At 33.4% G+C, this 22615-nt stretch overlaps 2 protein-coding genes across 5 annotated transcripts; one reads left to right on the forward strand and one right to left on the reverse strand.

Annotated features, from left to right (window-relative positions):
• Positions 1 to 43: 43 nt before the first annotated feature.
• LOC112706415 (serine carboxypeptidase-like 17) lies at positions 44 to 5188 on the forward strand. 3 transcript variants are annotated; one of them, XR_011864618.1, is made up of 14 exons: positions 44 to 355; positions 462 to 616; positions 1030 to 1106; positions 1367 to 1489; positions 1850 to 1952; positions 2054 to 2091; positions 2554 to 2652; positions 2762 to 2848; positions 2938 to 3081; positions 4189 to 4260; positions 4351 to 4459; positions 4552 to 4665; positions 4759 to 4804; positions 4903 to 5188. XR_011864618.1 is itself a non-coding variant. In XM_072200814.1 (14 exons), the coding sequence occupies exons 1-14, from the start codon at positions 177 to 179 to the stop codon at positions 4896 to 4898; spliced, it is 1368 nt and encodes a 455-aa protein (XP_072056915.1). In that variant the 5' UTR covers positions 44 to 176; the 3' UTR covers positions 4899 to 5188. The 3 variants fall into 3 exon arrangements, 2 of the variants coding, with proteins under 2 accessions (XP_072056915.1, XP_025613496.1); XM_072200814.1 differs by having other exon boundaries at positions 4341 to 4459; positions 4887 to 5188; XM_025757711.3 differs by having other exon boundaries at positions 4341 to 4459.
• Positions 5189 to 5286: 98 nt separating this feature from the next.
• On the reverse strand, positions 5287 to 21140 carry LOC112706413 (calcium-transporting ATPase 3, endoplasmic reticulum-type). 2 transcript variants are annotated; one of them, XM_025757709.3, is made up of 35 exons: positions 20704 to 21140; positions 20276 to 20326; positions 20104 to 20137; positions 19752 to 19769; positions 19474 to 19610; positions 19143 to 19217; positions 18818 to 18863; positions 18323 to 18382; positions 18141 to 18221; positions 17319 to 17404; positions 16767 to 16868; positions 15901 to 15954; positions 15105 to 15206; positions 14949 to 14996; positions 14789 to 14847; positions 13563 to 13707; positions 12916 to 13023; positions 12402 to 12554; positions 12190 to 12294; positions 11820 to 12016; positions 10966 to 11077; positions 10508 to 10606; positions 10274 to 10419; positions 10069 to 10126; positions 9645 to 9737; positions 9487 to 9537; positions 9230 to 9361; positions 8746 to 8847; positions 8558 to 8612; positions 7767 to 7852; positions 6979 to 7127; positions 6581 to 6686; positions 6407 to 6460; positions 6004 to 6052; positions 5287 to 5700 (listed from the first exon to the last, which is right to left on the reverse strand). In XM_025757709.3, exons 1-35 carry the CDS (start codon positions 20734 to 20736, stop codon positions 5633 to 5635), a joined length of 3054 nt encoding a protein of 1017 aa, XP_025613494.1. In that variant the 5' UTR covers positions 20737 to 21140; the 3' UTR covers positions 5287 to 5632. The 2 variants fall into 2 exon arrangements, with proteins under 2 accessions (XP_025613494.1, XP_025613495.1); XM_025757710.3 differs by lacking the exon at positions 14949 to 14996.
• Between the last annotated feature and the right edge of the window lie 1475 nt (positions 21141 to 22615).

Here is a 22615-nt window from a genome sequence, read left to right on the forward strand (position 1 = left end):
GGGAGGATACCATAAAAAGAAAAAGACCATATCTCACCATGTCAGTAACATCATGTATAACATTCCATAAAATAGTTGGTCCAAGAAGAAAAAGACACATTCCTTAAAAGTTAGAATGGATAAGGAATATGGATATAGAGAAGTGTGGTGCGGGAGATTTAGCATAGGAACTCAAAATGGCACAGCTTAGTTTGCGTAATTGTGGTAGTGGCGGCAGAAGCTCCTTGTCTCAAGTTTTAATTGTCTTTGCACTTGTGTTAGAGATCATTTGCTCTTTTCAGCTTTCAACATCTCACTCCATAGTGCAATCCCTTCCTGGATTCCAAGGACCCCTTCCTTTTGTTCTTGAAACTGGGTGGGTATAATATGATTCATTAATTCCTAAGTCATATTATGGTTATTATTCAATAATCATTGAATTCAAACTATGAAAATATGCATGGCATGGCTATGGCAATAAGGTATGTGGGTGTAGGTGAAACTGAAGAGGAGCAAGATGGTGAAGTCTTCTACTATTTCATTCACTCAGAGAACAACCCCAAAGAGGACCCTCTCCTTCTTTGGCTTACCGGTGGCCCTGGTTGCTCTGCTTTGTCTGGCCTTGTCTTTGAAGTAGGTAGGTACATACCAAACACCAAAAGCGGCGTTTGTTTACATAACAGCACAGTGAGACTGGGACATAGAGACACAAAATCGTGTTTAATAGAGGAGACATGGACAAGACAATATATCCAAAACACTAAATTAATATATTTTATATTCATAACAGAAAGGATACGAAAATACTAACAAGAGATACAACTGATTTTTTATTTTATTATTTTTTATAATTATATTTTTTATTATTATTATTTTCGTCTTAAATTTTTTAAATAAAAAAATAAAAATAAATTGAATTTATGTCTCTGTGCTTTATGTCTTATTTTCAGTATTTTGTCTTGTCCTGTTTTCAGAAACAAACGCATTCAAAGGTACTATATAATGGGTCGAATCATATTTTTTGCATATTATATATGTGTGTTGTTACAGGTCCTTTGTCATTTATAAACGAGGAATACAATGGGAGCTTGCCAAATCTGGTTTTGAAGCCACAGTCATGGACAAAGGTTTAGTATTAGATGAATACTTATAGGAAGTAGGAAGATGTTTCATGTGAAGATAACAACAGAAAATATTAGATAGTTTGACATATTTGATTAAACTGTGTACCAGCATCTTAACTATAATCTTTAATAAAGACATCTTCACGCGATTAGAAAAGTATTATAGTAAATAAATGTTTCAACTTAAATTTGCCCAAGTCAAATTAAACAAGTTTAGTCTTGCTTTGAGAAAATTGATCATATTTGCATGGTTTGGTGGCCAGGTAAGCAGTGTTATATTCGTAGATTTACCTGTGGGTGCTGGATTCTCTTATGCCAAAACAGAACGTGCTGTTCACCAAAGTACCCGGAAAGTAGTTCAAGATGCTCATCAATTTATTAGGAAGGTCCGTTCTAATAGTCACCCTAATCTTCATTGCATTGATTTTTGAAAAAATACTCAGTTTGGTCCTGAAGTTATATTCAAGCCTTAATTTAGTCCTTAAAATTTCAATTGCCTCAACTTAGTCCAAAAAACTTTTTAAATTTTAATCACGTTAGTCTTGCGGTGGTTTCCGTCACAGAGTCAATTGAAATGTTTAGGGACTGAGGTAATTAAAACTTTAAGGACTAAATTGAGGTTCGACTGTAACTTCACAAACTGAGTATTTTCTCATTGATATTCTATACATGTTGTTTCTATGATAAACTCCAATCTTTTCAAATACAGCATTGCATTTGCATTATCTTAACTTAAATACGTGTAGTGGCTGGTTGATCATCCGGAATTTCAATCAAATGAAGTGTACATTGCGGGTGATTCAGTGTCTGGGCTTCCCATTCCAGCAATTGTTGAAGAAATTTCAAATGGTTAAACTCCTCTGATCTAAGCTTAAATAATAGGTAGTTAATGGCCTAATGCCCTCCAATTTCTGACTGTTCAATCTCTCTCCAAATTTTATTACTCGCAGGAAATGAAGGTGGCGTCAAGCCACATATAAATCTCCAGGTTTGTGCGTTTAAAAAAAAAATGGGTAATAACAACCTGTCTTTTTATATGAACTTACAACAATGCTAAGGAATCAAGAGGGTATCACCAAAAAACCAGCCAGATGCCTTTAGGTGAATTCAAAACCTCTATGTGGATGGTGCTTATACTAGGCATTAGGATGTTTCTTCTACTAAGTATCAGAATGTTTCTTTTTCATACTAAATAGATGTTCTTTTATATATTTTATAAATTTTTTTATATACTAAGAATCGGGATTGTTGGAAGCAGAGTTCCGTGATTCCTGTCCCTAATTCTCTAACGTATCATTCAGAATTTTAATTAAAAAACAAATGAAATTAATTAAATATAATTATAAATTAATTAAGTTGTTTACTTTTTTGCTAATCCCTCTTGGTTCATATACTTTTTCATTTCCTTATAATTTCAAGTAGATTGAATTTTCTATGTTATTTTGTACAGGGGTACCTGCTGGGGAATCCCTTTACAACATTTATCGAAGATAATTATGCAGTAGCATTCAATCATGGCATGGGACTCATTTCTGATGAATTATACGAGGTAAATCATTTACTAATCAATTCTCAATAGGTGTAATTAATAATATTTCTTATTTTTGTTTTAAAATGCTAACATACATATCCGAATTATTTTGGTGCAATAAAATAAGTCACTAAATAGGAACTGTAAAGGAGAGTTCATTAATGTAAACCCCGGAAACAAAGCTTGTGTAAGAGACATGGAATCATACAAGGAGGTAAGCCAGCAGCCATGTATTGTTATAATTGCTTTTGATGAAACATCTGAGTGTAAATTATAAAGGTTAGAAAACTCGTGTGTCCTCAGACTATTTCAGGAATTTATGTATGCCACATTTTGGAGCCTAACTGCGAGTTCGCCTTGCGTAACCCATGGAGGAGGAGATCTCTGACTCTAACTGATCAGCTCCACAAGTTTCCGATCCTTGCAGTCCCACCCTTAAGCTGTCGGGTAACTTTTCACACCTTCAATTTTCATTAATGGAAGAGTTTAAATTTAGATTACTATTCTCATGAAATTGTCTTCATATGATAATGATAGTTAAGTGTTAAGTCCCACTTTGATCTCTGAAATTGGTGAGATGTACTGATTTAGTTCCTAACTTCTCAATTGCTACAATTTAATCTCACAGGTTTAAAAAAGTGCACCAATGTAATCCCTCATGTATTTTCCAGTATCAGAACTCAACACCGTTAGTGACGTGACTCAAGCCTTGCCACGTTAGATTATTAACGGCCAGCTAAGCTAGAGAAAAATTCCAATAGCACTGACTTAGTCTTTTTCCTTTTTTCTCTTTTATAACCTAAAACAGAGAACGTTCTATCCAATCTTCTTCTTGTCGTTCTTCTTCTTTGTTGTGCAAAGTTGCTGGTATGGGATCATGATTTTAGGTGGTAGCCAGAGTTTTATTCATTCAACCACTAGGGTCCAAGTCAAAGCAGAGCACCAAGAGTACCAGGGTGGTGTGGCTGCAGATGTCGCCCTATTCTCTGCTAGTCAACGACGGAATCGAACCCTAATAAGTCATTCTTTGGATGCCCGAACTACAATATAAAAAACCATAACTTAACCTCTGTGGGCAAACACAAAAGCTTTAAATCCTTTCTCAACCTCTAGAGACGTCGATACAACGTCATTTAGTGCTTTCTTTAGTCTCAAACAACGTCATTTAGTGCTTTCTTTAGTCTAAAACGCATACAACATCGTTTTAATATGTCCAGCGTGGCAATGTTTGAGCCACATCACTAACGGTGTTAGGGTATTGTGATAGAAAATACACGAAGGACTATATTAGTGCACTTTTTTAAATCCAAGAGACCAAATAGTAACAATTGATAAGTTAGAGACTAAATCAATGTAACTCGCTAATCTCAATGACTAAAGTGGGGCTTAACTCGATAGTTAAAGATCATTAGATTGTAATTTAGTTATATATGTCAAACTATCTAATGATTTTCGCATATCATCTTCATATGATAACAACTTCATGTAACTAATTACCCTAAATTTGTTGCTAAAAGTATATCATTTTAATATTTACTATTTTCCACATCCCAGAGTCATGCATATTTACTATGTACCTATTGGGCCAATTTTGAAGATGTTCGCAAGGCACTAACCGTTCGAAAGGTATAATTGATTCGTTATACACGACGGTAACTTTAAATGATGTATATATATATAACATGAATGGCTAACTCTTGCTTCAGGGTAGTATAGGAAAATGGCAGCGCTGTAACTATGACATACTTTACGAGCATGATATTCGAAACAGCGTCCAATATCATGAAAATCTAAGCAGTAAAGGCTATCGTTCATTAATATACAGGTCGATATCATTAGTTACTTACTTTTGGTTCCATTTAGCATTGGATATGTATAATTAAATTGTAATGTATTCCATTTTTTTTTTAATAATAGTGGGGATCATGACATGATAGTTCCATTCTTGGCGACCCAAGCGTGGATTCGATCTTTAAACTACACCATCGTGGATGAGTGGAGGCAATGGTACGTCAATGGTCAAGTTGCAGGGTAAGTGATATGTGCTCAAACTCCAAACTTGTTATACCATTATTGTATTTGCAGAACTATCTCAGAAGCTAAATCAATCTCATAATTTGATAGATATACTAGGACTTATTCAAATCGGATGACGTTTGCAACTGTGAAAGTAAGACCTTTTTTAATTCCTGCAATAAATTGCCTCATGCAATGTTTATCTAATTAACTTCAATTTAACTGTCGTTTTGGAGAAATATTTTTAACCAGGGTGGAGGACATACAGCTACCGAGTACAAACCTGAAGAATGTTTAGGCATGTTCATTAGGTGGATATCTAAAAGGCCATTATAGGAATACCCAGCAGAGCCAAGGTGGTGGTGTACCTATGCTATGAAGGATAATCACTTTGTACAGTGAGTTTTAGAGACAATCTAAAATAAAATCATTTTTAACTTGGAATGATTAAGTGCTTTTTGTAAATAAATTAGCATATACAATGGGAGTGGGACAAGTGATTGAACATGAATGAAAACAATTTGTGCTGGTTGTTCTCTGGCTTTTGTCTTTGGTTCCCATATAATTGACACATAACTATGTATTTAAGTGTTTAAGCGTTTCTGTAATTAGAATTAGCAGATGCAATGGAACAAGTGATTAAACACGAGTTTTGTTATCTGATTTTCTGTCTTTGGCTGCACTGCACTCAACAAGGCCCGGCAGGTAATTATGCTAGCAAAATTGATTAAATACAGTCGAAAATTAAAAAAAAAATTCGAGTAACGGCCTATATCCAACTACATTTGGAATTTTCATAATAATATAAATATTACAGAGAAATCAAATATTGTACAGCATATCTATTGAGGTACCTTGCCTAAACTCCTTGACTGCCATTGCATATGGAGATTGATGATTTGAATTCAACCAAGGATACCACTGTGTGGATGTCTGATTCGTTACAAGTGAAGGATTTGATCGAATAGTACAGCACATCATCTTACTTATCACGCACTTCTCTTTTTGGAAGTAGGTCGGACCTCCTAAACCACAATCTGAACCTCAAACCTAAACATTGGAATAATCAACAAATCAGCAAAATGGAAAATAGTCCATATAGATGTGTTATCATATCACTTGATTCAAGCGAAATGTATCCCATGATAAAACACTTTCAAAATGTACCTACTTCCCACTCAAACTTTTCCCAAGATAACACCAAAGTTTACCCACTGAATTTGTTTCCAAGATTTCAAATGAAAATGAGACTACTAATCCTACAATTTTCCACCTTAAGCAAAAGCTACTCCCACACAGAATCTTAGCAACATAGATTTAGCTGAAAATTTAAGATGATGGAATGAAGATTACCAATGGGATTTCTGGAGAAGAACTTTAATACTTCATCAATAATTATAACCTGGAAAATGAAAAAGGAAAAGAAAAGAAAGAAGATTAAACCGTTGAAGAGTAGCAGGACTCTCAATCTAGGCAAAACAGAGCCTAAGGAAGATCCCATGAATTGTATACAATAACATACATTTTCATAACTTATATATTGAACATTTTTTTTCTTTTTTTTTTTTTAAAAGTGAATTTAATCACTAGTTATAACAAGTTTTCAATTTAAAGCCCATTGTTCCAAAATTTAGGACATATATTACACCTACTCTCTTATAGTTCATCTGAGGAAACTGATCTACTTAGATATCAACAACAGGTGCATAAAGGTTAACAAAAATACTATTGACAAAGACAAAAAAACACTACATACAGGTATTGAAAGATAAAAGACAACCATCCAGTCATCCCAGGATAATGGTGTTACCTGCCAAAACAGTTGTTAATAATAATAAATTAATAATTCAGATTGCTTATAAACAGGACAATTAAGCAGAGTTGTCACTCCAAGAAAAGTTGTGGTACACCATTATAGAAAAATACTCACAGAGAAAAGAACTGACAGCGGGTGAACATATAAAATTAGTATGTGAAGAAGCATAGTTATGATTATAGAAGCAACAAGCCACATGTTACTCCAGGGAGGAACGACCCTGAAACAGAATTAATATTGTTACACTACAAATATAACAGAAGTTTATTCTCAGTTCCTAATTAAAGCTGAACTACAGCTCATGCAAGGCCCACTGTGCTCCACATGCAAAACCTCCCCTGGTTCCCACGAAAGGTTTTGTTTTGCATGCCAAAGTTATCTTTTAACCGATATCATCATGATGATTTCATATATGCAATCATGCACCCTACTAGTTAGTGACATTAATATATTCTGCAGAGAACAACCCCCCAAGACGAAGTCAAATTAAAATAGATCAAAATATTACTCACAAAAGAGATTGATTTTCACTAAGGTTGTTTAAAGCATTGAACATCTCAACAACGACAAGCACAGTCATTGATACAGTAGATGGATGTCGATCATCAAATATACTGCATGGATAAGTTGTCTCCCTTGTTGGGCAAGTGTCAAAATTCATCTGTAAGAAGAAAACAAGTGAAACTATAAAATACCTTAATTAAATTTATTTATAGAAAATTGGAAGAAATTATTACCAGAAAAAGCAAACCTAATATATATTGCTAAAGATTATCGCATCTACATGAACAAAAATATGTTGCCCAGGCCTGAAGCAGTAGAATTCAACTATGTAATTCATTGTAAGTTCACAATGTATAATGTGCTTTCATAATAAACATTTTAGTAGGCGGTCAACAGTGATTTTCAACTCCATTCCATTACGTATGTTAATGACTTCTCCTTGGTCATACAGCGGTTTCAAGACCTTTTTCTAATTTTTAGTGAATCTTGATTAAAGAAACAAATCAGTTTTATTATATAGTTACATTATATATTATGTCCCTAAAATATATCTTGTTTACGTCCCTAAAGTTTCTTTTTTGTTAAAAACAATAACTAGTAGAAAATTTGCATCCTCTCGCCTTCAAGGGATATAATGTCGTAACTTGAAAACTCGTGCTTCTTATTGTTGCTCTGAATCTTCACTATATCATTAATAGGGAGAATACTCAGGACTCAATTGGATACCGTACATTCTTTGCATCTCAGTCATTGTCTCCAAATCACTCGCAATAAATGAGGATAAATAATATCTTACCAGTTCAACATATGGTAGTTTGGGGCCACTATCAGCATAAACAAACCACCAAATAAAACCAGCAACGGTTGCAAGGCCAACATAAGCTGCATCAAGCATGAAAGGTTAAAAGGATACAACTACCAAAACAAATTATGCGAGATGAACAACATTAAAGCATAAAATGGCTAGTTATGATTCATTTATAAAGCATGATCAAAACAACTTTTTCACTAACATGTAAATTTGGAAACATAATTGCTGCTCACAATTTTCAACTAGAGTAATTTCTGTTACCTAAATCAAGTTATGTAATATACACACTTTTTGTGTAGCATGAACCATTAACATGTTATGATTTGTGAGTTGCAACAAATGAACTTATATATATAATTACCCAAACCACGAAAAATGAAAAAATCTTACACACATCTTCCATTCACTGAATACACTATTACACTTGCAAAATATTTTAATTTGATTAAGTCAAACCATTGTTGTTTTGTTTTATTTTGTTCTCATAAAGTGGATGTCTTTTTTCTCCCACCTTGTATCATGTTTCTATTAATAATATTCTTCTTTTATTCCCCCCCCCCCCCCTCCACCTCCAAAAAAAAAAAAGAAAACACCACTCAGCATGCACAAAGCCCCATGAGAAGAAAAAGAAACACACACACATAAACCAGGTTACATTTACTATACAAAAACTTAAAAAGTGTTTCTTTCATTAATAAAGAAGAAAAGTTATTGGACAAAGGAACTGACCAAAGATGTCTATAATGAACAACTCATGGTAAAGAGTAAGTGTTTACCTCCAATTACTAGATAACGGAAGAAGAGCCAACCTGTCACAACTGCTTCATTCACCTAGGATTATAAGTTCAAAATAAATAAAAACTTGCCATCATTATAAGACATTGTGATACCCAAGTATTTAGAATCTTGATTATTGAATTGTCGAATCGAATACAAGCCTCACAACTAAGTATTGCCAGAGTACCTTTCGAGGCTTAGCCTTCATCACATCAGAGTCTTGCTTATTGAAGCCAATAGCAGTGGCAGGCAGTCCATCAGTAACCAAATTGACCCAAAGCAGCTGGACCTGGTAAAAGTTGAGGCAAACAAGAAAAAGATACATTAATTCAACGAAAAAATAGAAACAAATATTAATGATATATTTCTCATTGAAACAATGAAAATATCTACTGCAATCAACTTTAACCAAACGACAAGACACACTGTATGAGATAAACACTATTACCAATTACATCTACAAGCCAGGGCCCACGGCAAGAATCATTGAAACATAAATTAAGGATTTACACAGGATTGAAGCATGTATCAATATGCATCAAAGAAAAAATCAGTAATATGATATCATATGGAAAATATATGATAGAACTCCTTTTAATTTTCTATCCTTAAGACTTCTGGAAAACAACTGGCCCAATAAGATAACACAAAGACAAGCATTGTAAACTCACAGGAGCGAGAGTATCAGGTATCCCAAGCACAGCAGCGACAAATATACAGACTACTTCACCAATATTGGATGATATCATGTATCTAATAAACTGTTTTGTATTGTTGTATATAGCTCTACCCTCTGCTACAGCCTGCTTCAAAACAATCAGGTTAAAAAGTTGCATAGGGAATTTGCTTTCTAATTGAAAAGGTATGAAGGAAAATAAAGAGACAGCCAGGATACTTGACTTTAGGGAATTGATATAACCTAGCTTACCGCAACAATCGAAGCAAAGTTGTCATCAGCGAGCACCATGTCTGATGCACTCTGTAATAAAACAACACAATCCCATAGCCGAGGATTATTGGGGGAAGAAAAAACAAACCTACTGAGGATTATAGAGTACAAAAGAGTGTAATGACAGTAGATAACACCTTGGCAACAGCTGTTCCAGAACCCATAGCAATTCCTATATCTGCCTTTTTCAGTGCAGGTGCATCATTGACTCCATCACCCGTCATTGCAACCTAAAATATATTGTGAATTTCAAGAAATTGGAAGAAAAAGTTTAAAATATTATAAAACTGATTATTCCCATGATTACAAGGATACAACAAAGTATTAACATCTGGAGTGAAACTGTCAAAGAATGATAAGCACTTAGTCCTCATATCAAGCAACAAGAAAAAGTGTAATGCACCATACTATCTTTAGATGAGAACATAATGCTACATAAATATGACAAGAAAATTAGAATAGAAGATATCTATGGATGTAAAATAGCACCAACCCTAAAGAAAAACCTTTTGTACAAAGCAATTGCAGTTTAACATTTTGATAATGGAAGCATTTTTGTACCACTTCATTCTGATTTTGCAAAGCTTCAACCAGCATCCTTTTATGAGAAGGCTCAACTCTACATGAAACAAAGACATTCAACTTATAACTATCGAGTTTTTCACGCGAAAAATGTTGAACAAAGAGATTAAAGAACTTCTCTTCATGTAATGCCATATCTTTCTAATGAAATCAAATTTTAAAGTATACACATAATCCGGCATACCTGGTAAAAAGTGCCATACGTTGCAATGCTAGAGTTTGTTGCAGTGGTGGAAGTTCTTCAAACTCAGAAGCAGTATAAGATCGCTCGGAAAATTCTATCATATGGTCAAAAGCGCCTATCTTGCGGCAAAGGGACTCAGCGGTGGACTGATTCAGCATTAAGTAATTTTAGATAGGAAGACATCTGGAATGTTAAAGCAAAAAAAAAAATGGAAGTTTACAGAACTCCAGAAACCTTGTTATCTCCAGTGACAACTATAACACGTATGCCAGCAGTCATACATGAAAGCATGGCATTTCTAACTTCATCTCTTGGTGGATCCAGCATCCCAACCTACAATGGGGAGAAGAGCCGAACAAAACAAAACCAAAAGAAGAAAAAAAAAGGTGGAAAAAGTTGACAAAAGATTAGTAGCAGAAATAACAGTAAGAAAATCGAAATATTAAGAAAAAGGCAAAATATAAAAGAGGTCATTTTGGACCCTCTGATTCATTCACTCGTGTTCACTAATCAGATATGTTAAGACATAAAATTTAAAATAAACAGACTCAAAAGCATATAACCCATTTGATGTCTCAGTATATGAATATAACCATTCAAAGCAAAAGTATATGTTAAGAACAAAGGCTAGATTTGTTTGACTTGAATTCAATATTTGAACTTTTGTACTTGCCATTGAAAAGAAAGCATACCAACCCAATAAATGTAAGATCTCTCTCATCATCAAAGGACAACATCTGTTGACCTGAGGGCATCCATTTCAAAGCCAAAGCTAGGCACCTCAATGTTTCTTTTCCTGCAAAACTGGCCAACAAAATCATGTTCACAATGTGAAATAAAAGGAAGTTCACAGAAGTGTACAAGACCAAAAAACGTTCACAACTAGGAACATTCTCTGAATCATCTAAATGGAAAAGGAAGTGTATGCAAAGTTAAGATACATTATGCTCCATTTCCTCTGCTTTTCTGAATGCACTTTCCTCAATTATCTAAAAGCTTTAAACCACAAAAAGATTCTTTCTTTTGGACGTTAATTCTTCAATCTCTCATATTGATGTAATCTAATTTTCTACTCAATGCTGGTAGGAATAATTACAAGAGTAGTAATTGAACCTGAATCTTTTTTCACGGAAGCTAAACTAATCTTTACATCATCCCCAGAAAAGGAGGCAATGATTCTCCTATTATGAACGGCAATGTCATCTTATCACTTCAAGTGGCAGGGTTTTTTTCACTTAAAATACTGTAGTTAAAGGTCAGTTAACTGTTGGAGGATGGATCACTATGACAAATCATCATGGATATTCTTTTTCAATGCCTAACAAGTATCCATCAGGTATGAAGCATATAGTTCACTCGACTGTCCCCTTTCCACTGCTAAAGTGCTAATACTGATAAGAACTAAGCTCTTGAAAATTTCAGTTTCATTTTCCTGTTTTTCTCCATGTGTTATCTATTCTGAATGAAGGACAAAAGAGAAGAAAATAATCTAGATAAGAAAAAATTAGAGCATATACACATGCTAATTTATAATAAAGAAACCAACCTATGGAACCTTGAAGCCAGCTCTGCTCGAATATCAGCAGTAAGTGGCACAATTGAGCCATCGTCATTACACAGAATTGTTGTACATCTAGCAACTATGCTTTCTGGAGCACCTTTAGAGAACAAAACATTCAATTGGTTTCTGCTGCAAAGGACACTCATCATTTTCCGATCTCGAGAAAATTCCAGCACATCCATCTGCAAAGTATCAGAGTCCAAATGATGAAACTAAATATCCACAGCAATATACCCCCAAAAGTAAAGAAAATCAATTAGTAAAAATATGCAATTATTTGATATTCACAGTTTCGACCATATGTCAAAGGATTAAGAAAAATGTAAAAAAAAGTGACAAACTTGCTGAATCATACCTTTCTAAATTGTTCCTCCCAATAATGGTTACAATAAGAAGCACGTTCATGGTTACTCAACATGTTCAAGGCTGATGGCATAGAATTAAAACCAGGAAGACCAACCTAAAGATGAGCAAAGAAGCATACTTTGAGTCCAAAACAGGGAGCTTCACACACAAGATTAACATAAATAGGAGAGACAAAGAAACGTACAAATCACAAATACAAACCTTTTCTGCAAAGACACGTAGTGCCACTTCAGTTGACTCACCAATTTTTTCATACTTCCCCTTATCAGGATTATACTGCAGGGTTGATTCATTGCAAAGAGCAGAACACATTGCTATGTGAAGAAGACACGGCAATTGAGCTGGAAAGTCAATCTGCAAAACAATCAGATGCTATTATTTGAACAATAAAAAAAGCTGGATCACCAACCATTATAAGTTTCTGTTTTGAATATAAACATCCGTATTCATGAAAGCACTCAATTTCTTAGTCACCCAAAGATTCAAATATCATGCAGCATTGGATGATTCCCATCAAAAAGCCGAAAAAACTACAGCATATTTGGCATTCTGTATCCTTGACGAATACTGTTTAGGGAAGGAAATTAACCTCCCCAACTTAAGAGGAGCAGACCCATTCCTCTCCTTGTATAAGTCAATTAATTAGCTTTCAAATGTGTTGAAAATTTTGCCTGCCCATTAACACAAAAGCATGACAAATAAAGAAAAATAGTACCTGCATCCCTGTATTGTCAAAAATTATGCCTTCAGGTGCATATGTTGTCCCACTGACACTGTATTCAGTAGCAGCAGGACTACGTTGTGCAGATTCAACAACGCATACCTGTGAATATAAAAGCATATAGAGGAGGAAACCAATTTAAAGAAAACAGTAAAAAAATTGAAAATGGAAAAATAAAAATATTATTTAGAAACGTTGAAAGTACTACAAAAGCATGGAGGGTATGACACAGTCAGTCGAAATAAGGGAGGAGTCAAGTAACACAACATTCATACCTTTAACATGTAGAAAGAGATTTTAGTTTTGAAATGATAATAGAGGGCTCTATTAATTTCAGGAAGAAGCCATGTATTTAACATTCTTAATTGAAAAAAACATCATGGACAGTGAGATTTTATTTTATTGATGAAAAGAAGAATTTTATTAAGATGAAGAGAAGGATTATACAAGATGGAGGATAAGAGGACCTCTATACAAATGTAAAACAAAATAATAAAGCAGCGAAACCATCAATAAGTCAATACAAGATCCCGTGACAACGGTAAAGTTCTCTGGCATATGGCACTCATGGCAATTAAAAAATCCACATAAAACAAATAGATGAATATAATGCTCATTGATCAATGACAAATAACACTCACTTTTGCAACTGACATCATATTAGTAGTTAGTGTTCCAGTTTTGTCGCTGCAAATTACAGTGGTGCAACCCAAGGTTTCAACAGAAGGCAAAGACCGAACGATGGCATTCAACCTAGCCATACGCTTTGTTCCAAGAGCCAAACACCTATTATAAAAAAGTAATCAGTACAAGAAAGAGGGAGGACAACCTAGATCAGATTAGTTTCTAATTGAAAAATATCTGAAGCATAGCATCTCAGATTAAGGATAGCCCTACAGTTACCAAGTAATTCCACTAGTGCAAATATATAAGGAGAATTCTATGACACAACAGCCTTTTCCTTTTCTTTTTCTTTTTTCTGTTATTGCCCATACTCATGCTAGTTTTGTCTCTGTTTGCTGACAACACTTAATACAAAGAAAATAAAACGAAAATATACTAATGCAAAAATTAGTAATAGCACTTAGACTAGCCCAATATATAGACTGAAACAAAATCAAGTGGGGTTCAATAATATCAGGAAAAAAATTAAGAGGTTATAGGTTATCAAGATAAATTAAATTCACAAAAACCTATCAAGAGCCATAAGTACTTAGAGAAGTTCCCTTCTAACTTTGACATTTTACAATAATAAAGAGTTGTTTCAAACAACTGTGGTTGTTAAATGACTCAAACTACATGGTGCAAGCTGCCTGATCTTTTAGAGTATCTTTCTCAGAGTTGCAGAGAGATTGAAAAGCTTTGCACTACTGCTGTTTTTTTATAAATCCTAATTTTTTTGTATCCATTTCTTTTGCACATCCTTCTCTCTTTGTCAATAATGTTTCCTCTTTCACCAAAAAGAATCAAAAGACCGTGATGATGGTTGAAATTTGAATTGAATACAAACTCCACCTTCAGCTCACAAAAATAAAATAATACCTCAACGACAGTACTTGATACGAGGAATCTTAATAATATGTTGCCTTGTTGTTTCCTTCATTGCAAATTTGAGATTTCTTTTACAAATTAATTACTAATGAATACTATGCAAAAAAAATACATTAATTTAACTTTGTCAATTAAACACCATAGTATGCTTCATTTACTTCACAAATTTTTAGATTCAACACAAACAATAACAATTAAGCATTCTCCTACTAAATTTAATAAGAAATCCCATGAAAAATGTCTATAGAAATCAAAATTAAAACATCTGAAAGATAGCATTGCTAATAGAAATAATAAAGAAAAGACCTAGACTCACGTTGTAACAACAGCTGGGAGCCCTTCAGGGATCGCTGCAACCGCCAGGGCAACTGCAATCTAGCAGGAATGTGATTAGAAGTTAAAAGACTTTCATGCTAACAAGACAATATGGTTATTTATACACAAGACCAAAAGTTGAATTAAGCATAGAAGAATACATTAAATGGTACATGAAAAATAAGACTCCAGCATGATTGACTGCAAAACTTGAATATCAGAAAACAAGAGTATATAAATCTTGAGACAGAACAGTATAGCTAATGAAACTCCAAAAAGATAAGTAAAAAAAAGTGGAGTCCTCATTGATTACAAACCTTAAAATAATGAATAGCACCACGCAAGAAACCACCATGAGCAGGGTCACGAAAATGACCAATATTTACAATCCACACCAATACGCAAATCCCTGCAATAACCTGATAACATAAACATTGAAATAGCACCATCACAATTTAAAAATAAATGAGAAAAGTGGCCCGCCTTTACAATTAACAGTTAAGCAATAAAAATATTTGTCACATGAATATTACTCATATATTTGATTATCCGTGGTATAATTTTTAGTTGAAACATCTAGGTTTGTAATACAAGTTTCGTCATAAACCATGAGTTCATTTCAAGAGGTTTCAATAATAATTTATTGAAAACAAAACAATAAAGATAATGATAAAATAAACCAATCTAAATCTGAATCCTAGGATCATACAAGATACTGTTTGATATTGTAATATAGGATAATGACGTATAATATGATACTATGATATGGAGATGTAACTTAACACTTTTTTGTAAAACACATTTAATAATTAATAATTATTTGCCTGGCTTCAAATGAGCTTTCTCATTAAAAGCCACATGTATCTCAATAAAGCAAAGTGTTGCTGTTGAAGACACTTCAAACTCAGTCCCAAATCCTAAGTTCAAACTTTTCAAATGCAGAATTGGATGTCTGACAGAACGGCATCAGCTAAATTTGCCAGGCAGGGAACATATAAATGCAATGATGGTTGAGTAGCTTGTCAGAACAGTTGTTATAAAACAGCAACATGCCCTAATAGAACAAATTTTATGTTTGACAAAAAAATCTAAAATAAGACAATCAGCAATCACCTTCGCCAAAAAGGTACCAAACTCATCCAGCTTCTTTTTCAATGGTGTCGCCTCCTGTAACCAATCATACAAAGAAAGAACAATGGATAAACACTGTTAACCTATGTCTAACAGTCCTTACTAAACTTTCCTTTCGATGTATCAGGGAAAGTACACAATACACATGCACAAGCATGGCATACATATTAGAAACCTTTTATCATTAAACAAGATCTTTGGCTTTAATATCACCGATGACCAATTGCAGCATGACGATCTCCAATCATGTCAATTCTTACACTTGTTATAAAATTTAAACTGAAAAATTAAAAGATTCAACTTTATCATTCCGTAGATCTACACTCTAACTACTTCTCACCCGAAAATACAATTAAAAAAAAAGGAAACTTATAGCAGTATGTTATACTTGTACAGGCTCTCACCCAAGACATCTCTACCTTTAAATTCCATACACAACATTAGAACCAACTATCACTGAAGTAAATCCCAACAAGAAGAAGGTTATGTATATTATCTCAAAGTATTTCAGCATTACAATGTTACACAAGATAGAAATGATGAAATGAATCACTTTTTCATTATGCTAGACAGTTCTAGTTTCCATTTTCCATTTCAAAAAAATTGGTAAATAATGCCACGGACCAATAGAAATACCTACTTATTCCTAACTTAAATGTGCAGGAGGGAGAAATTTTTTTATTATAGATATGTATACAACACAGGGTCATTTTACTCTTGATGACCACTAAAGACAGCTGCTAGTTTACATATTAAGATGAAAAAAACCATTAACTGAAGGTCTTAGAAGAAAAAATGGCATGAAGCAAATATAGTAAAACCATCTATATGGCAATTGCAATACTTACATCCTCTGTCTGCATCATTGAATCACGAATGTTGCCCATGGCAGTGTTAGGACCAACTCCCACCACAACAGCTCTTGCCCTACCAGCAACCATAACTGTTCCCTGAATTTTTTTTTTTTGTTGAAAAATTAATAAAAAGAAATAATCTCATCTGGTATAAGGCATCTCAGACTGCAAAAAATAGTGGCCTTTCTTTTTGGCCACTAAATATTCAAAAGCAGGATATTTTGAAACAAAAAAGTAGCTACGCTAAAATGGGAACAATGAAGTTGCTACTATTACATTTATGTGGCAAAATTATTGAAACAATTTTCATTCGCATTGACAAATATATTTGATATAATAAATAGTTTAACAATTAACGTCAGCAGAATGATTAAACTTATAAAATAGAACTGAACATGTTGGAAGCCCCCCCCCCCCCCCTTTCTCCAAAAAAAAAGAAAAAAAACCCAAAAAAAGGGCTGAACATATAATTCAGAAAATTATTCTTTAGAAACAAACTTAAAACTTATCAACCACATAGTTCAACAAAGGATTGAACTTACATACCGAGAACAAAATATTTGTCTTGTCTTGGTATACAGCATTTGTTGTTGTGGTTGTTTTAAGCTCTTTCTCCACCGAGCTGCTCTCACCTGTGATAATTTTTTAAAAAATAAAATTAAAAAAAAAAGAAATTGATCACTCATTATATTGGCAAGGTGCCTCTTGATTATAGATACAACTGGTGCATGTGAGTGCAATAAACTGATACATAAATGTATCACTATCATAACAACTTAACATATAAGCATGTAAAAGAACTTGCAAGACATATTTATACATATTAGGGAGGAGAGAGACAGAGAATCACATATTTTATATAAGCCTGACTAAATTAATTATGTAATGCTCATTGCACAATACAGGTAGAGGTATCCTCTACTGCTTCTGTCAAACATATGTTCATATGAACAAATAATCATACAACATTGAGTACATTCTATTGTGATCAAAGCTAAATCTCAAAGTTTCATCAAATTACTATGTTAGAAGTGGAATTCATCAATAGGATTACAATAGTAGTCAAATTGTCAAACTGACAAGCTAAATTCTCAATTTGCCAACAAGTATAAACTAACAATATTACCCACAATATTAAGAATAAATGTCACCTATCATGCCCTCCTCTAATGAATCAGTAGAATGCATCGATTATGTTATATGTAACTACCAAACCATTATCTAAATGCCTGCTAATGTCAACCATGGGTATATTGGCACATGATAATTTTTCAAAATTTTCAGACATGTAAGAAGTAATTGTAACTTTTTGTAGCAGGAAACATTCAATAGTTCCATTCACATTAAAATATACGACAGCAGGTATACCTGTAAGAATGGCTTGATCAACACGGACTTGACTACTTAGCATCTCAATCATCCTCATATCAGCAGGAATTTTGCACCCCACTATTTAATTCCAAACCAAAACAGTGTCAGCTTTCAGCTCTACAGGATTATGCAAACAAACCAGCTAGTTTGTAAGCATTTCATTTGCATAATCAGCTTACCAGAAACTTCCACAATATCACCAGGAACAAGTTCAGTGGCTGGAAGTATAGAAAAACAACCTGCAAGAAATAGACTATCCCATGCTTCAAAGCTGGTACTATCTAAACTTCAAGAAGTTGAGCTTTGACCAATTCAATAAATTCCAATAATGTCATCATCACATATTACAAAAAATAAATAATTTGAACTACACTTCACTAGCATTTTAAGTTTTTGTTTTTTACTCTCTTTCTTCCACTGAACATGGAGAAACATTATTTCGATAGAAAATATGGAGATCAGTTTAGAAAAATGTAAAGGCACGCAACAATAATAAACTTAATTAAAATTACCAAGTTTGATTCTAACAAGATTGCTGGGATGAATGAAGACGTAGAAATATCACTTTCTCTACTTATTTATTTGTATAAAGAAAATTTATTTGAGCAAAGTAAAGGAAAAGAGAATAAGATGTACTCCAAGAAGAAATAAAATAAATAAATGATTCTTATTACCATTTCGCAGAACAGTTGCCACATCAGCTTGATAGGCACGCAGCTCCTAAGATAACAGAAAAAGAAAGGAAAAGATGAAAGTGAAAGCAACTTGAAACAACCAGCACTCTAGCATACAAAAAATCCAACCCGAAAATCATAATAAATAAGATGATTTTCATCATATAACAAGTTTCAATTAGGAACAAACAAAAAATTAGAAACAAGAAAGCTTTAGCCGCAAATTTAGGAAAGCTTCATCCAGAGCCTGTTAAAATTGCCATAACTAAATCATTATGAGTAAGATTGTATATGGAGATTTACATTATTAGTCCTTTAAATTTACCTCGAGAGCTTTTTCAGCATTTGTTTCCGTAATCACCCCCACAGCTGCATTTGCAGCTAATATCAATAGAATAACCTGAACATGTAATGAATTAATGCATGAAAATGTCACCTATTTGATAAACCAGATTCAAGTAAGAGCAATCATATAGCAATAGGAAATTTAGTACATTATCCAACTCAGAAAAATTACTACAAAAGGAACTTTCTCAAGTCCTCCATTTCCAAATAGTTTATAATTCAAAACATGAAACACTTAAAACAATGATTCTTCACTAAATAAATTGTTCAGAAAAAAGCAAATACAACATCTAAGATCAAATATATCATACAGAAGGCTCCAGAAATGCCATTAAGCCCGTTTCTCCATTAACTAAAGCCAGAATAAATGATATCACTGCAGCTGCTATAAGTATCTTCACAAGCAAATCATCAAATTGCTTCAAAACCAATTTCCAAAAAGGAGCTCCTACATACCAAATTTGACAGGAGTTAGTTAGTTACAACCGGAATCAACTGATTTTATGTCATTAAACAAAATAGTGAAAGCAACACATGACAATGAACTAGAGTGAGAATGGAAAGCAAGAACTCAATGTCATATACTTACTTTTATCTTCAGGCAGCACTGGATACCGATTACCAAAGGATACCATGCAGTAAGAGAAGGTGAAATAAATGTTAATATACAACTACATTAGTAAAATATCAACTACTAACATGAAGCTGGTTAACTATATGCTACATGTAAATTTTCTTCTTGCCAGGTTACCATAATGATTTTTTTATGTAATGTGCCATCAATGAACACAATGAGAACTCAACCATTTGCTTAGAATGCACCCAACATCCAATTTGTTTCAAGATTAAACCACAATTCTCTGATATTTATTTCTTTTCTGTAAAGCAAAAAATTACTAAAGAAATTAATTCATCGGTGCATGGCCATAGAGAAGACATACCGTTTATACCATACAATCGACCATGTTGAACTACCTGGAAAACAAGAGTTGTTTCTTTACTCTGATTGAGTATAAACGAAAAAGGGAAAAAGGAAAGGAAATCCAGGCACTCCTAAACTTGATCAGACAAAAAACAAAAGAAAAAATAGCAAAGAAAGGAAAATTGAAGTACCTGGGTATCTGATAGACCTTTAGTTGGGTCGACTCCAAAGTGATCAAGGACCTAACCACCCAAAAAAGATAGAACTCGCAAAGATTTATAAAGATTATAAATTGAGGGATTGCTAAGCAATGTTAAACAACTTAAGTTTCTCCAAGTGCAACCTAATCAGAGTTATGCTAGATATATGCATATGTTTGAAGCTTTGCCACTAAATACTAATGTAGCTGAGAATAGCTTTATCAACATCATCTATCACATTGCTACTCCCTATCGATATTCATACATCTAAATTCAGCTTCCGAGTAAGGAAAATTCGCATTCAATTTGTTTCGTAAATGTTTGCTACCAGATTCAATCATAAAAAAAAATTTGTTTGCTTCCAGATTTGGTAAATAATGCAATGAGATTTTTTGTTAGAAGGTGGAATAGAAAATAACCTCGGGAATAGATCTGGCAAATGCGTCCTCCATGGAAAGAGGATGAAGAATTTGGATCGAGAAAGGCTTTCCGTTACTTCACTTTACTTGAAGAAGGCTTCACAGAGAAAGAGAAAGAAAAATGGAGCATGTGGATTTCATACCTCTAACAATTAATTAATTAATCAATCAATTAATTAATTAAAGATAGTAGTTTTCGTTTCACTTTCAGTGTGCACTCTTTCTCTGTGTTGATGCTGATATACTACGGTGATTGCTGAAGCTGAATTAGTTTGATGGTTTCCCTGAAACTCCAGAATCTCCAAATTCGACAGAGCAACACAGCCGTTACGTTCAAGCAACGTCGTATTGGGCCCATTTGTATTTGGATGAGCCTCCTAATTGGACTTGAGGATTTTCTAAGCCCAAAAAGTGGAATTGTTTACACTCAAGAAAACAAAAATGTTGAGATTTGCTTCAAAAACCTTAAAAATGAGTAATGACCCCATCCGATTCCTGTAAATCTCCTCAAAGAACAAAGTAATTCCTATAAAAAAAAAAAAGACATTTTAACAAATTTGAGTTTATCTCACTCGTCCACTTAAATAAATGTCAGAATTCAAATTTCGTATTGTATATGCAGCAATTTATTAGTTTAAACGGAGTTGCAAGGAATCAGTGAGTAAACAAAAAATAGGACATTTTTATCCTTAACAAAATTATTTTGGGACATCTGTTAACAAATGGTTAAATAATAACAAAAATTAATATTGCGAAACTTCTATTTAATAAATTTTCTAACAAAAAATCGTATTGCCCTAAAATAATTTTATTAGGAAACAAAATATTTTTTTATCGCTTTGTCTTTAAGAAAATAGATAAGGACTGAATTACAGGTGTACTCACCTTTCTTTCTTTCTTTCTTTCTTTTTAAAAAAATAAAAATTTGCGTCCAAAAAAAATGTTTTCTAGAATGATGTTATATTGTGATGGAGAATACATAGCTGTATGGTGGCAAGGTGCCGTATGTTTGTTCGAGTCCTTTTCAAGTTTCGGCACTGTGTACAAAAAGAAAATGATGTGTATAATATTATTTTTTGGAAAATTTTGGATGATCAATATTTTTTTTAACAACAATTTCCCCAGTCCCTGAAAGCCCTCCTATCCTTGGCCTAGCCCTCTATCTCAACTCGAGTCTTAAGTTCAGCGGCTTTCATCGTTGACGAACACCTGCGCTAATAAGACAAAGAAGTGGGGAGTCTTCATAAAACGAAAAGCTATATTGAGAATATAAGGGTCGCCTAATCCCACAAGCGGATTCAAGCCTTTTTTAAGAGTTTCTTTAAGTAATTACACAAGAGTTTCATGTCCTTTGTCCTTCTCTTTCTCCTCCTTGACTCCCATATTATGGATTCCCCCCTAATGAACTTTACTATTGGGTACGCTATAATCTTACTATCCTTTTTTTACCTTGGAAACTCTATTAAGGGAAATGCTAACTAGAATATTCCTATGCTAGGGAACCAACTCTATATAAGCCAAGAATCAGTCAATTGGTAAACCAGAGACACCGGTGACTTTAACCGGATGTTACTACTGATAGGCACATAGATGTTTCTTTTTCTTGTAAATTGGATGGTTTTGGATATAATTTCTATGTTTTATGTGTTATGCATTAATAAAACATAATTAATTATATGGAACCAATTAAATGATCAAAAGATCTGTTCCGTGATTCTCTCCTATCAGTAGCGTATCTTTCCTCATGTTTTGAACGTGGTCAACAATAATTTAAAAAACAAATTAAATTATAAATTAATAAAACTAATTATAATTAATTATATTGTTCCATTCTTGACTGATTATTAGTTGGTACCGTATCCTTTTTCTTTTTTTAATTTTTGTCTCATTTTTAAACTAACAATAATACTAA

Source organism: Arachis hypogaea, chromosome 8 (assembly GCF_003086295.3).
Source record: "Arachis hypogaea cultivar Tifrunner chromosome 8, arahy.Tifrunner.gnm2.J5K5, whole genome shotgun sequence".
In the NCBI taxonomy this organism is placed as follows: Eukaryota; Viridiplantae; Streptophyta; class Magnoliopsida; order Fabales; family Fabaceae; genus Arachis; species Arachis hypogaea.